Raw genomic sequence first — 13,976 nt, 5'->3', positions numbered from 1 at the left:
TAAATAGTAATCTGATATGGGTGTCTTTATTATTCAGATACTCCAGAGATGAGTGTAGGGCCTGTGAGATGGCATCCACTCTAGACCTGTTTCGGCAGTAGCGAATTGCAGTGGGTTGAGGTTGTCTGGGAGGCTGGAGTTAATGTGTGCTGTGACCAGCCTCTTTATGATACTGGATGTCAGAGCCACTGGGTGGTAGTCATTAAGGCATGTTAACTCGTTTTTCTTTGGTACCAGGATGGCGGTGGTCTTAAAGCAAGCGGGAACCTTAGATTGAAGCAGGGAGAGATTAAATATGTCTGCAAATACCCCTGCCAGCTGATATCTGCTCTCTGTATATCTGTAAATAGCCCCACCAGCAGATCCAGTAATTTTGCTGGAAATGACCAGTTAATGTTTCAAGCAGGACCCTTTATTAGAATGATGTGCATTAAGTGCAACATGAGGAGATGCAACATTTCCAAGATTTGTTTTTCTTTCTAGCTGTAAGACATTTGCTAGTTTACTTGAGTTTTTTTGACTGCAGTGGTTGTGTGACCTTGTACCAAAATAATAACCTAAAGTGATCTGAATTTATCACCTAAAGTAATGTGACAGCTTCCTGTGAGATTGATTAATAAGAGCTTTTTAAACTACTAACTAATAAACCACTGGAGTTATTGAGAGTTTGCTGCAGTGCCTTTGGCCAAATCCATGAAACTTCTCTCTGACTCCATTAGCAATACTATTTTAATTTTTTTTAGTAGTTTGATTAGGAGTTCATTCTTGAATTGCATCTTGGAAATCATTTGTAGCATGGGGTATTGCAAAGTTTCTAATGCTCTTCACCCAATTATTTCTGTAACTTTCCCTTTCACATTTCCTTGACTTCTCCATTTTGTAGCATCTCTGCTGTTTGCCTCAACTTCTCCTTGTGACAGTCTGCAGTAAGAGGTTCTCCAGAATTGCCTAATCCTTTTTTTCAGTAACTTTAGTGTAGGATTGTTCTATGTACAGATTTCATAATTTTATAGACTGTTATCTCAAAATAGCTGTGCGTATATGAGCCCTGGGGTAATGTTGACCCATACTGAAGAGTTGGAACTTGAGCCTCGTCCAATATTTAGAGTTGGGGTAAGTAATTTCTGCATTGTGAAGATTGAGCTTCCAATGGTCACATACATCTGATTTGACTGGGGAATTGTGCTTATTGTAGGGGAAAAAGTATACTGCCCATCAGGGCAAGGAAAAACTTATTACTACTGTCTGATCCCACCAAAAAATACACATTTCTATCAGATTATCATCCCTTTAATTTGACTCTTGCATACACAATGAAGTTTTTGTCAACTGTTGTGAAGTGTTGGGAATGTCAGGCATCAAGATAACATTTCTCAAACATTTTTTGTGGGGAGGAATTCTTGGAACTAAGCAATATATGGAAAAATGCTATTGGCTTACTGGGATCAAGATATTAAATGACAAAAATGGAGTAAATACAGAAATGTTTATTTAAACAGTGCACTGTGCTGAGAAGTTTCAGTGGAGGTAAGATTATCACTGTCAAGAGTTGAGGAAACTTGCATTAGTGAAATAAGGCATGAATAGTATGCAATGTTAAATCGTAAATTTCAGCGAAATTTTCAATGGTGTAAGAGCAAGTACCGAATACAGCTTAGATTTGAGTTTTTTTATTTTTGCTAGCTAATGGCTTAAGAATGTATTTAAACTTGCATGCCTCATTTCTTCCATTTTTGAATCAATATTAATTTTATTTGCTCTGTATGCCATTACCTAGAACTCCATGGATGAATTCTCCAGCCATAAATTTACAACATGGCAAGCAGTCCTTGCCTTACAACATGGCAAGGCCTATGGCCTTGAAGGTTATTGGCAATCTAATGCTTGTCCAGGTACTTGTTAATATCTCAAAGCTTTGCCTTCAACAGGTTGTTCAGGCACATAGTTCCAGATCTCATCATAGCTTGGTTGAAAATATTTTTCTTCTAATCCTTCTACCATTTTTTTTGAAGTTATTGACTTCTGCTGAGAGAGATTGCAATTGCTCTAAGTTTACTGGAAGGATAAATGAACCAATGCAAGTCCACCCATGACCCAGAGTTGAGGTCCTTGTTGATCTTAACCTGATACACTGTTTGTCCAATTCCACACTCCCAAAACAAATGCTCTGTTCTGAGTTCTATCATGGAAGGAATTTGCCAGGCAGACAGAAGAAGATTGGAGAATATGCTCAAAGAAATGCAGTGACTTATGGGAATCTCTGGCATGTGATCACAAAGGAGCAGGAGCACTCTGAATGGTATTAAGGACCTCAAGGCCATGCACTGGGAGCACATGGAAACTCTGGGTAAGCAGTGGAAGGAGCACAACTTTCCAAACCCCCTGTCCACCTGCCTCATCGGCCACTTCCTGACCAGCTGTGGAAGAGTCTGCAGTTCCCACATCGGTCACCTCCAAACCCACAAAAATCAGAGTTGAAGCAAGTAATCCTTGAGCCCAATGGAATGCTAAGAAGAAAAGATATAAACCTTCCATGAATGTATACAATCTCAAATCCTCCATCCTCTGTCCTGAAGAAAAAATTTCAGTGTCCCCAACCATTTGTCAGAAGTAAATCAGTTCTGGCAGCATCGTTAAATCTTCTCCATCTGGTGCAACATGTGCTTCCTTTAATTTGGTGCTCAGAACTATACTTGTTACCCATGTGAGCAGCATGGTAGCACAGCAATTAGTGTGATGCTATTACAGCACCAGCAACCTGGGTTCAATTCCAGCCGCTGTCTGTAGGGAGTTTTGTATGTTGTCCCCGTGGGGACATGCTATGATGGTGCCGGAAGTGTGGCGACACTTGCGGGTTGTCCCAGAACATTCAACGCAAAAGATGCATTTCACTGTTTCGATGTACATGTGACTAATAAAAATATCTTGTCTTGCTCTGTAACTAGTGTTCTGTGCAGTTCTTGCAGATGCTCTTGTCTTGGCTGAAAAAGACAAGTCTCCTGCATGCTGCCTTAGTAAATTTCTTTTATCTGCCCTGCTACACTAAGCTGACCAGCTCACTGAATTGTTGGGTTCCAATGATGACCTTGGGGTCTGTTGCTGCAAGATTCCCAGAAGCTGTCCAGGTTGGATTGTCTTTGTCTGGGAACTGGTCTTGTGCTCGCCCTTTTCGGTTTGATGCAAATAGGGGGAGTTGGAGTGTGGTGCTCAATAATAATGCCACTGTTTTAAATGCCTGTCATCCTTGTATTATGGAACCCCAATATCAAGTAGGCACTGAACATTTTTAATGTCTTGACATCTTTTCACTATCTGAACAGATCTGAATTGTAATGTATGCCATAAGTTTTCAAAAGATTTTGGCCTTTTGATTTGAGGGATGGTGCCTATTTTGGTGGTGTAGTTAGGAACATGTGCTGAACAACAAATGGGGATGAAAATAGTTTCAGATTTTAAATGTAATGGAAGTGTGAATGGTTTTCAAAATAAAATAAAATTTTTAATTCAATTTAGCTGTCATTAGAGCAAACAAAATTGGCTACAACTAATTGTTCACTCAAGTCAAATGGGAAAGATTACTGTATCCAGGCAATTCCATTTGTGAATGAACATTTTTCTATTTTGAAATAACCCTGCAACTTTATGTAATTAAAGGCACTTTCAATTTTATATTAACTGTAAATTTAGCTAAGCTAACTTTCTTTGAATGGAAAGTGAAATTGGGGGTGGTAAACAAATTGCATTGAGGCAAAATATGCAAGAACCTTCTCTCTCCAAATGTGACCAAGTGCAGCTAAGTGATGCTGGGCTAAAATTTCATCAGGGCCTTCACCCCAACCAGGAAGCACAACTCTTGTCTGGGATTGTATGTTATGCTTCAATAATTTAGACACGCTGCTGCCATTTGTTTGGCTTCCTAAAGGCAACTTGCCTGCTTGAAGAAATTACCATTGTGCCAGTTACTAAACTGAAAATGGCTTGCAGCTAACTCCATTTCCAGGAATGGAAGAAAGAATGAGTTGGGAGACTGCTTGTGAAAATGGAATCATGGGAGCTGCTCTGAATGCCATGGCTTAATGAACAGCACAAGTGTCCCTAACTTAGAAAATTGGGGCAAATTGTCACCCTTTTTGATTTAAAGTATATATTTACTCTGGTTTCACAGGTCAGAAGATTTCAGGATAGTCATGGCTAAGGAAGGCCACATTATATCTTTGGTGTTCACCCATCTGGGAAGGTCTTGTAATCCTTGCATTTGAGCATCTTAAGAAATGTCAAGATTTTCACTTCCATTGCTTTATTTGGAAGTTCATTTGGTACAAAGGTGGGTTAGGAAATTTTGAATTAGTTGTAAGCTTCTGAAATAGATGGAGGCGCTCATTCACTCCTTGGAAGTGAAACCAGCAAGCAACTAAACATGACTGACAGTTATTTTCTCCAACATCAGATGTTGTTTTAAAAAAAAATTGAATTTGATGCACCCATTTCACAAATGATCTCACTTTAAGTACAACTTTTTGCAAATGTGAAGTGCCTTAAACTTGTCTGTAATAAATCTCCTGTTCTAATTTAATCTAACTTGAGTGGTCTCCTGCTCTTTCATTATCCCTCCTAATTTGATCATCTTGCTTTGGAATTTCATAATCCAAATCATTTGTGCCAAATGGAAATTGAAGCTGTAACACTATGAAATATACTCTCGATTCTCTTGTTCTGATTTCTCATCTGTATTTACCATATGTTTTCTATCTCAGTCAATTCTTTACCCATTCCGAGATGAACTCTGGATATAATTTGGAACAGTAGGTTTTCTTGTGGTACTTAAATGTCTCTTGAACCTCAAGCACATGTCATGTCATAGAGATTGCCTATTTCCTTTTGGGTTGTCACTTTGTGGAAGTTGAGAATCTTGTTTGGGAAAAACTTAAGTCCATGTTGATGTACAGATAATTCTCAAGTTTACTCTTGAAAAGCAATTCCCACCTTTCATGAAATGGAAGGTTAATGAATTGAGAATTTCCTGTGTGTATTTTTTTTGTTGTCCCTCTTAGAATGTTGGCATGAGTTGACTTATTTTCAGTCTAGTTGTTCTACATGTCTACCTCCTGCCCTTTTCACAACATGGATCACTTGGAATTTCATGGGACAGGCTCTCCACATTAACTTCCTCCTGCTTACCTCAGTCATAATTGTAACATACAAGTTGGTTGCCATTGTAGCCAAATATGAACTTCCTATTTCAGGAATCTGAGGTAATATCAACCATTTCATATTTATCCTGAGAGCTTATTGTCTTCATAGGGTTATTTCACATTTGCATTGCAGTCATTAATTCCAGAGAATAGAAGAAGTATTAATTAATACTGTTGAAACCTCTCTTGGCTTTATTTAAGACCTAGAGTCAGAGTAATACAACTGCTCTACCAAAACTACAAGAAATTATAGAGAGTTGTGAATGCAGCCCAGTCCATCACAAACCAATCTCCCCTCCATTGACTCAGACTGCATTTCCCACTGCCTGGGGAAAGCAGCCAATGTAATCAAGGACCCCTCCCCATCCTGATTATTCATTTTTTCTCCCCTTTCCTGTTGGGCAGAAGATAGAAAAGCCCAAGAGTGCGAATTACTAATCTCGAGGACAGCTTCTAACCCAGCATTAAGACTTTTGAACAGACCTCTCAAATGAACTCTTGATCTCCCAGTCTACCTCGTTGTGGCCATTGCACTCTCTTTGTCTTCCTGCACTGCACCTTTAACTGTAACACTATAGTCTATGTTTGTTTTTTACTATCTTGATGTAATTATGTATGCTATAATCTGTCTACATGGCACACAAAACAAAAGCTTTTTACTATCTCGGTATCCTTGATGATAATAAACCAATATCTATGCCCTGGTGCTGGAAGTGTGGCAACACTTGCAGGCTACCCCCAGAACACTCTCTGCAAAAGATCCGTTTCACTGTGTTTCAATATACATGTGCCTAATAAAGTATTTTTTTCTACATCTGTATTTTTTATTCCTTTCCCCAAGGGAAAAATGTTCATGATTTTGTACACCTCTAAGTTCACCCCTGAGTCTCCTGTGCTCAAAGGAATAAAGTCTTGGCTTGCTCAACCTCTCCCTGTGATCTGGATCATTGAGTCTTGGTAATGTTCTTGTATCTCTTTATACTCTTTCCAGCTTAATGATGTCTTTCCTCTAACATGGTGACTAAAATTGTACACAATACTGCAGATGTGAACTCACCAATAGCTTGTATAACTGCAATAAAACATCCCAATTCCAGTACTAAATGCCCTGACTGCTAAAGGCCAGTGTACCACATGCCACCCTCACCACCTCGTCTACCTATGATACCACTTTCAAGGAACTATATACGTGTACTCCTGGGTCCTTCTGTTCTACAACACTCCTCAGGGCCATCGCATTTGCTCTAAGTCCTATCTTGGTCTGACGTCCCAATATTCAGCACCTTGCACTTAGCTGAATTGAATGCCATTTACCATTCCTTGGCCTACTTGCCCAGCTGACCAAGATCCCCTTGTAATTTTTGATATCCTTATTCGCTGCTTACTATACCATTTAATGTTGTTTGCAAACTTACTGGCCACGTCTTGTACGTTCTCATCCAAATTGTTTCTTTAAATAGCAAACAACAATGAGCCCAGCACCAATCCCTGTGACACACACATGTCACTAAGAACTCTGACTGGGAAGAGAAAATATATATTTGTGATGAATATCATCTTTGAATCTTTTTGCTGAACCAAAAATCTCAAATGACAAAAATGCACACTAGATTGATTTTTCCAAGAAGAGTTGAACACTAGATTCATAGAAGGGATAATTAAAGGGGTGGTACAACAGTGTAGCAGTTGGTACTGATGCCCCACAGCTCCAGAAGTGCAGGTTTGAACATGACTTTGGGTACTGACTGTGTAGAGTTTGCACATTCTCCCTGTGACTGCTTAGATTTCCTCCCACATCAAGACATGCTTGTTGGCAGGTTATTTGGCCACTGTAAGTTGTCCCAAGTGTAAATGGGTGACAGATTTGTGTGTTGTTGTTAGGGGGGTGGGGGTGAGGGTGCAGTGTAGGGAATTCTTGGAGACATAAGAGGGAAAAATGGATTAATATAGATGGGTGATTGATGGCTGCTGTGGCTGCTGTGGAAACTGAGCTGAGGAGCCTTATAACCAAGCTGTAAGACTCCAAATCAATGTTTTTAGTGCATAGCTTTATAAATGGGCTATGACTGAAATGTGATTTTTGAAATGTAGGTGGTCATCAGGAAATTGTAGTTATTGGTTTATTATTGTCACATACTGAGGTACAGTGGAAAACTTGTCTTGCATACTGTTCGTACAGATCAATTCATTGCACAGTGCATTTGAGATAGTACAGGGTAAAAACAATAACAATACAGTAAAGTGTCACAGCTGCAGGGAGGGATTAAATGGCAACAACTGGAACCTCCAATAAAAGGAACATGCAAACAATACATAAGCAAATAAGAACCTGCTCCTTGGTTGCTCTTCAGCTTGCAAACACATGGAAGGTGAACCAACAGTTGCGGCGGTGTTTCCAAAATTACTTCAATCGTGGAAGAATGAGCACACTGATATATTGATACACAATTCAATTTCTTTTTCTTAAGCATGCATAAGAACTTGGGTTCAAATCCTGATAGGCATTTGACAAAGTCCCTTGTGGTAGGCTGATCCAGAAGATTAAAATGCATGGGATCCATGGTGACTTGGTCATTTGGATTCAGAATTCGCTTGCCCATTGAAGACAGAAGGTAGTGGTGGAAGGGTGGTGTTCTGACGAGAGGTCTGTGTCCGGCAGTGTTCCCCCAGGATCGGTGCTGTTTGTAATATGTATAAATGACTTAGATGAAAATGTACATAGGTGGGTTAGTAAGTGTGCAGATTACACAAAGATGGGTGGAGTTGTGGACAGTGAAGAAGGTTGTCAAAGGATACAGCAGGATATAGATCAGTTACAGATATGGGCGGGAAAAGAGCAGATGGAGTTCCATCCCAGCAAGTGTGAGGTGTTGCATTTTGGGAGGTCAAATGTAAGGGGAAAACATACAGTTAATGGCAGAACCCTTAACAGCATTGATATACAGAGGGAGCTTGGGGCCTAAGTCCAACACAAGCAGCTAGGGTGGTAAGGAAGGCATATGCAAGCTTGCCTTTTGGTCGTGCCATTGAATGTAAGAATCAGGAAGTCGTGTTGCAGTTCTATTAAAATTTGGTTTGGCTGCACTTGGAGTATTGTGTACAATTCTGGTCACCCCATTACAGGAAGGATATGGAAGCTTTGGAAATGGTACAAAAGAGGCTTATTAGGATGCTGCCTGGATTGGAGGGTATGAGCGATAAGGAGAAGTTGGACAAACTTGGATCATTTTCTTTGGAGTGTCAGAGGCTGAGGGGAAATCTGATAGAAGTTTGTTAAATGATGAGAGGCATAGATAGGGTAGAGGGTCAGAATCTTTCTCCCAGGGTAGAAATGTCAAATACTAGGCGTTTAAGGTGAGAGGGGGAAATTTTAAGGGAGATGTATGGAGTAGGTTGCTTTTGTGCAGAGAGTGGTAGATGCCTGAAATAGGCTGCCAAGGGTAGTGGTAGAAGCAAATACGATGGTGGTGTTTTAAGAGGCTTTTAGATACTCACAAATATGCAGGGAATGTAGGGATATGGATCACGTGCAGGCAGAAGATATTTAGTTTAACTTGGCATCATGTTTGGCACAGACGTTGTGGGTTGAAGGGCCTGTTCCTGTGCTGTTCTATATTCTACTGGTTTTGTTTAATTCTGTTTCATTTAGTAGTTCCACTTTGTATTTGTAGCGTTGAAAACAAGTCGTGTAATTTTGCAAATTATGAATGAAATCCCCTTTCCACTGATTCTTGGTTTGGAGTTGTAATCCTCCAACAGTCTAAAGCCTGATATTTGAAGATGAAGCATTTATAAACACGATGAATCATTTTAACTGGGAGTGATGGGGGAGTGAAAGCAGAGGGGCCAACATCGGACCTTTCTGATGCCATCCCTTTTGAGGTCTTTTTTTTTCCTTTTTGCGTCACATTAGTTGGTTGCTTTTCCAAAATGGCAGAAAGAAGCATCTGGCCAGGAACAGGTTAATGTTGTGGGATCTGCTATTACCAAGACCAGGTTTGGGATTGGGGTGGGAGGTTAGGGTTATAGTTGGGTGGAATTGTGTCCACTCAATGGAAGGGGAACCTGGGGTAGCAGAGTTCCCTGGAAGAACCCAGAACACCTCTTGCTCTTTTTGTTTTCTTGCCTGAGGGCTTCCTTCACTCTGGATTTTACTGCACATGTTGCATGTAGGTGCTTGGTGTGATCGAAATTTAAATACTTCTTGGATCCTCCTGACACTTGAGGGAGGGCCCCCACAATTTGGACAAATCTGAGGCACTTATCTCTTTATTTTTTAAAAATGCTTTCCTTAACTTGGCAATGATGAGAGTTCTTTTATAGCAATTTTTTACATGGCTATTTTAATTTCTTGTTTGATTTCCACTGGGCAGGCAGTGTTTAAAATTGTACCTACTACCCCACAGCTAGTTAGCCAGACAGCCAAGGTTTGATTCTTGAGCCATTCAATCACTTAAAATTAACCTTTTGGGGTGTCTGTGGTGGGGGCGTGGTGGAAAGGAAGAAGTCTTCAATAAATGACACAGAGATTAACAGCGATTCCTGCCTTTTATCTTTTACTGAAATCCAGACACGTAGAGATCAAATTGGATATGGAAGGTATCAAGTTGCCTTCTCAGACAGATCCATGTGTGAGGTGTTGTACACACACAGGCTGTGTATTCTCTGCAAAATACTATAATTCAATCATTCTGCTGACAAATTTCTCTTCCAGATCTCAGGAAGCCTTTGTTCAATAGAAGCACCTAATAAAATTGCAAATGTGAACTCTTCAATTTCCTGGTTAGTGTGAAACATGATGCAGTGAGTCTTGCCGTTCAGGTGAAGGTTAAAAGGTCAGACAGCTAGTTGATATTGATGAATGTGGTTGTGGAATAGGTTGTAGAAAACTGATAACATTTTCAACTCAGCTGACCCATAATCTCTGCTGCAAAACATCAATTAGATTTGGTCAATAAGAAAGGCCTAAGTTTGTTGGAGAATCAGAAAATTCATTTTTGCAGCTGTTCAAAATTTCATACTCTAAGGAAATATCTGTAAAATGAATGTCTTGCAGCATTGTGAATATAGTATTTTAATGTCTGGGATTGTCATAATTATAATTTGGAATATTTTCCAAGTTTCTGAGCATGAAGTTGCTGTCTTATTTTTCCCTTCACAGATCAATATACACATAATTATTCAAATAAAATAATGGATTCTGGTATTTTGTGAGAGCAGTGTGTACTTTCATCTGTAATTGTTGTCAATCTGTTCAGTTGTATCCTTTTTAAGGACTTCCTAGTTGGGCAGGGGAAAGTTAGTTACATCCTACCATGATGTATGTGAAATACTGTTGAGAAGGAGATGAACAAGGGTATCATTCAATTAAGTGAACGAGTAACCTTGTTTGTACGAGTCAGAAGTTGTCTCCCATTTTCTTTAAATTTTAAACTCTTCTTGCAGAGGTGGGACCAGTCACCATCACTACAGATCCAAAGAAGTTTCAGTATGAACTCAGGGAACTATACGTACAGGTAAGATAAAACTACTAAAAACTTGGTGTTGACTGGTTAAGAAAGTGTTCCTCTGAGTTTGAAATGAATGTTTCTCCACCAACACCCCCAATCCCAAATAGCATGAGTTTTAAATTTTAAGTTACATTTTTTTTAAAAAGATCAAAGTGCAAACTAAATCACATTGAGGAGATGCGTGCTTTGTTTGCTATGTGTGGCTGAATTCCTGGAATATTCAGTGCTTGAAGACCATAATTCAAGCTGTTTGTTTCACAGTTGACATTTAATTGGATTATTTCCCTCTTGTGGCATGTTGGCAAGTAAAGATAAGAATTAATAACCATTTTAAATCAAAATTCAAACAATATGCCTAATACGTCCTATTCACGCAAACCTATAAATCAGAAAAATAAGGTGTTTGGAGTTGACTTCACTTGCTTTTAACCATCCAGATCATTAAAAATGAGTGGATGTTGTCCCCCTCCTTCCACTTTAAAGGTAAATTCCCTTCATGTAGTACCACGTTTATACAGAAGACTGCAGATAAAATCCTTGGTCACTATTCAGTTGTTTGATAGGGAATACAGTAATTGAAGTCGATGTGTATGAAAAATAATCCAGGCTTTTTGTCTACTTATCACTGTTTTGTAACCTCTGAAATAAGTATCCATTAGGATCAGGCTAAGTTCAGCAGGGTTAGTCCCAGTGCATTAGCAACACTGTCCTAGTTCACAGATGGAGAATGGTTCCCTCGAGCTATGTATCTAAACAGATTTTCTGAAGTTCTGGAAGTACCTGGTAGAGAGAGAGTCAACCTTTTGGGTTGGTGACCTTCCACCAGAGCTGGGAGATGTTCCAGAGCATGTTTTAAGCAAGTATGGAGATGGTGAAATGGGAAGAGGCAGGGAGGGAAGTGATTGATATATTGTTGTCACATGTACCAAGATTCAGTGAAAAGCTATTGTTTGCATGCCTTCCAAACAGATCATTCCAAACTTAAGTACATTGAGGTGGTACAAAGGGAAAAGTAATAACAGAATACTGAATATGGTGTTATTAGTTAGTGCAGTGCAGGTAGACAAATAAGGTGCAAGGGCCATGACGAGGTAGATTGAGAGATCAAGACTTCATCTTTATTGTACAAGAGGTCCATTGAAGAGTCTTTTAACAGCAGGATGGAAACTGTCTTTGAGCCTGGTGATGCATGTTTTCAAGCTTTTGTATCTTCTCCCCGATTTTGGGGTGGGGGAAGAGTGGATATCCAGGCTGGATGAGGTCTTTGATTACGCTGGCTGCTTTTCCGAGGCAGCGAAGTGTAGACAGAGTTCATGGAGGGGAGGCCAGTTTTTGTGAAGGTCTGAGCTGTGTCCACAACTCTCTGCAATTTACAAACCTTTTCCTTTGATCCGATATTTTCTTTAAATTCTCTTGCTATCCACAGGTGAACCATTTTCACATTTCATTTTTGTGCCTTAGAGATATAGTTTGCAAGAAACATGTTTTTCCTGTCATTGTTTGTTTGCTGTAAAGCCATCTCAATCACCACCTGCCATTGCAAAAGTCAAAGAGAGATGGACATCAACCAGGACACCAGGGATAATTCTTTCGCTCTTCCTTACGATAGTGATTACACTTCAGAACTGGTTCATTGGCTGTAAAATTCCTTGGGCCATCCCAGAAATGGTGCAATAAGTGTTGTATAAATAGAAGTGCTTCTTTTTAAAATGTATATACTTGAGAGTTACCCTCTGTTACAACAGCCTGATACTTTATCACCAACACCTAAAGGTTAATATTAATGAGGATTTGTTTATGTCCATCTAAGAGAGCAAACAAGGGCCTCTATTTAGCTCTCATATGAAATATGGTACACCTGATGGTACAGCACTGCTTCACAATGGCACTGACTGTTGGCCTATGTTTCTGTGCACAAGTTTCTGGACTGGATTTGAACCCAGAATCTTCGTGGTTCAGAGGTGGTGCACAGCTGACACATAAACAAGACCAGAGCACAGGTACAAATTCTCTTCTTCAACCCTAGAATGTTGCTGGCTTGCTGTTATACCAGATAACATAGTTTCCCAATTTAACAGAGCCACTTTTTCTCGTCCCTTCATAGGTTGCAAATAATGGAGATTTGAGATCATGCTTTCAGGTGGAACTAAGCCACTTAGTAAAAAAATTTTTCTTAAAATCTGGTCACTATTCCCTCAAATTCCCCTTAAGTAGCACAATGTTAGGTTTATAATAGCCTGTCTATCGTTGCATCCTTAACCTACTGACCCCAAAAACCACCTCTTGTATCCTCCATGAATCAATCATCCACACTTACTGCAAATTTGGTTCACTGAGTCTTTGTAGATTAAGTATTTCTATGATTATTGTAGTTTCTTTGTTAAATGTACCTCTAACTTCCTGATTTGCCCCTTGGCTTTTTGCGCACCTATAAATTTAACTGTCATTGGAACTCCCCCCACCCCGGAACCACGAGAAGATTCAAATTCCATGTAAAAAGCAGAAACACTGACACAGTGAATTAGTGTCACAGAGGGAATGGTTCCCCCAGAAAGAAGTAAGGAGAATATTAGAATAGGAGCAGGCAATTCCAATGCACGTAGGTTATTAATCAGTTTATTCATCAGTAATGTCATCAGTAATCTGTATTCCTTGATAATTAAGAGGAAATTTTGTCAGTCTTAGTTTTCAAAATTTTCATTGACCCAGTATCTCTTGTGTAAGAAAAAAAAAGTGCTTCCTGATTCCATTCCTAAATGGCTGCACTCTAATTTTGGGAGTGTTCCCTGATTTAGGGTTTCCCTGATGCAGGAAGTGGCTTTTCTTTATTGAATTGTTTTAACCTTTAAGTGCCTCAATTAGATCACCATCCAATCCTGCCCAATGTCCAAACATCCTAGACTTGAGGGATTACAGTTCATGCAGCCTATTCTCGTAACATAATCCTTTAAGCAGCATCATTTTGGTAATTCTGGTCTGGTATTTCCTCCAAAGCTGATGTAGCTGTTCAAATGTGCAGTGCAAAAAATTGAATGTGGTATTCTTAGTGAGGCCTGACCATACTGAGAGGAAGATGTACTTAATTTGGATTGATCAAGTTATAATTAGTGGGAATAGCTGATGATGACAAGGGAAATGTAGAGGCTTGGGGTAAAGCATATAGGCAGAGCAACAGAAATGAAGTAGACTTGGTCACATTGGTGTTTTGTGGACTACTGCAGAGGAGAGAATTCTTAGGAAAAAGGACCATTCAGAAGCAGAATCCTAAGAGCAA

The 13,976-nt window shown here is 39.6% G+C and overlaps 1 protein-coding gene across 1 annotated transcript in view; it reads left to right on the top strand.

The window, feature by feature from the left end:
- Positions 1-13,976, top strand: part of hmcn1 (hemicentin 1) — a 361,968-nt gene that overhangs the window by 45,223 nt on the left and 302,769 nt on the right. Inside the window, 1 exon segment of the mRNA XM_052011513.1 lies at positions 10,638-10,708. Within this exon segment, the coding sequence (XP_051867473.1) occupies positions 10,638-10,708 (71 nt within the window).

This window comes from Pristis pectinata, chromosome 3, assembly GCF_009764475.1.
Source record: "Pristis pectinata isolate sPriPec2 chromosome 3, sPriPec2.1.pri, whole genome shotgun sequence".
Classification (NCBI taxonomy): Eukaryota; Metazoa; Chordata; class Chondrichthyes; order Rhinopristiformes; family Pristidae; genus Pristis; species Pristis pectinata.
The sequence above is the reverse complement of the archived record's forward strand: the minus strand, read 5'-3'. Positions and strand labels throughout refer to the sequence as shown.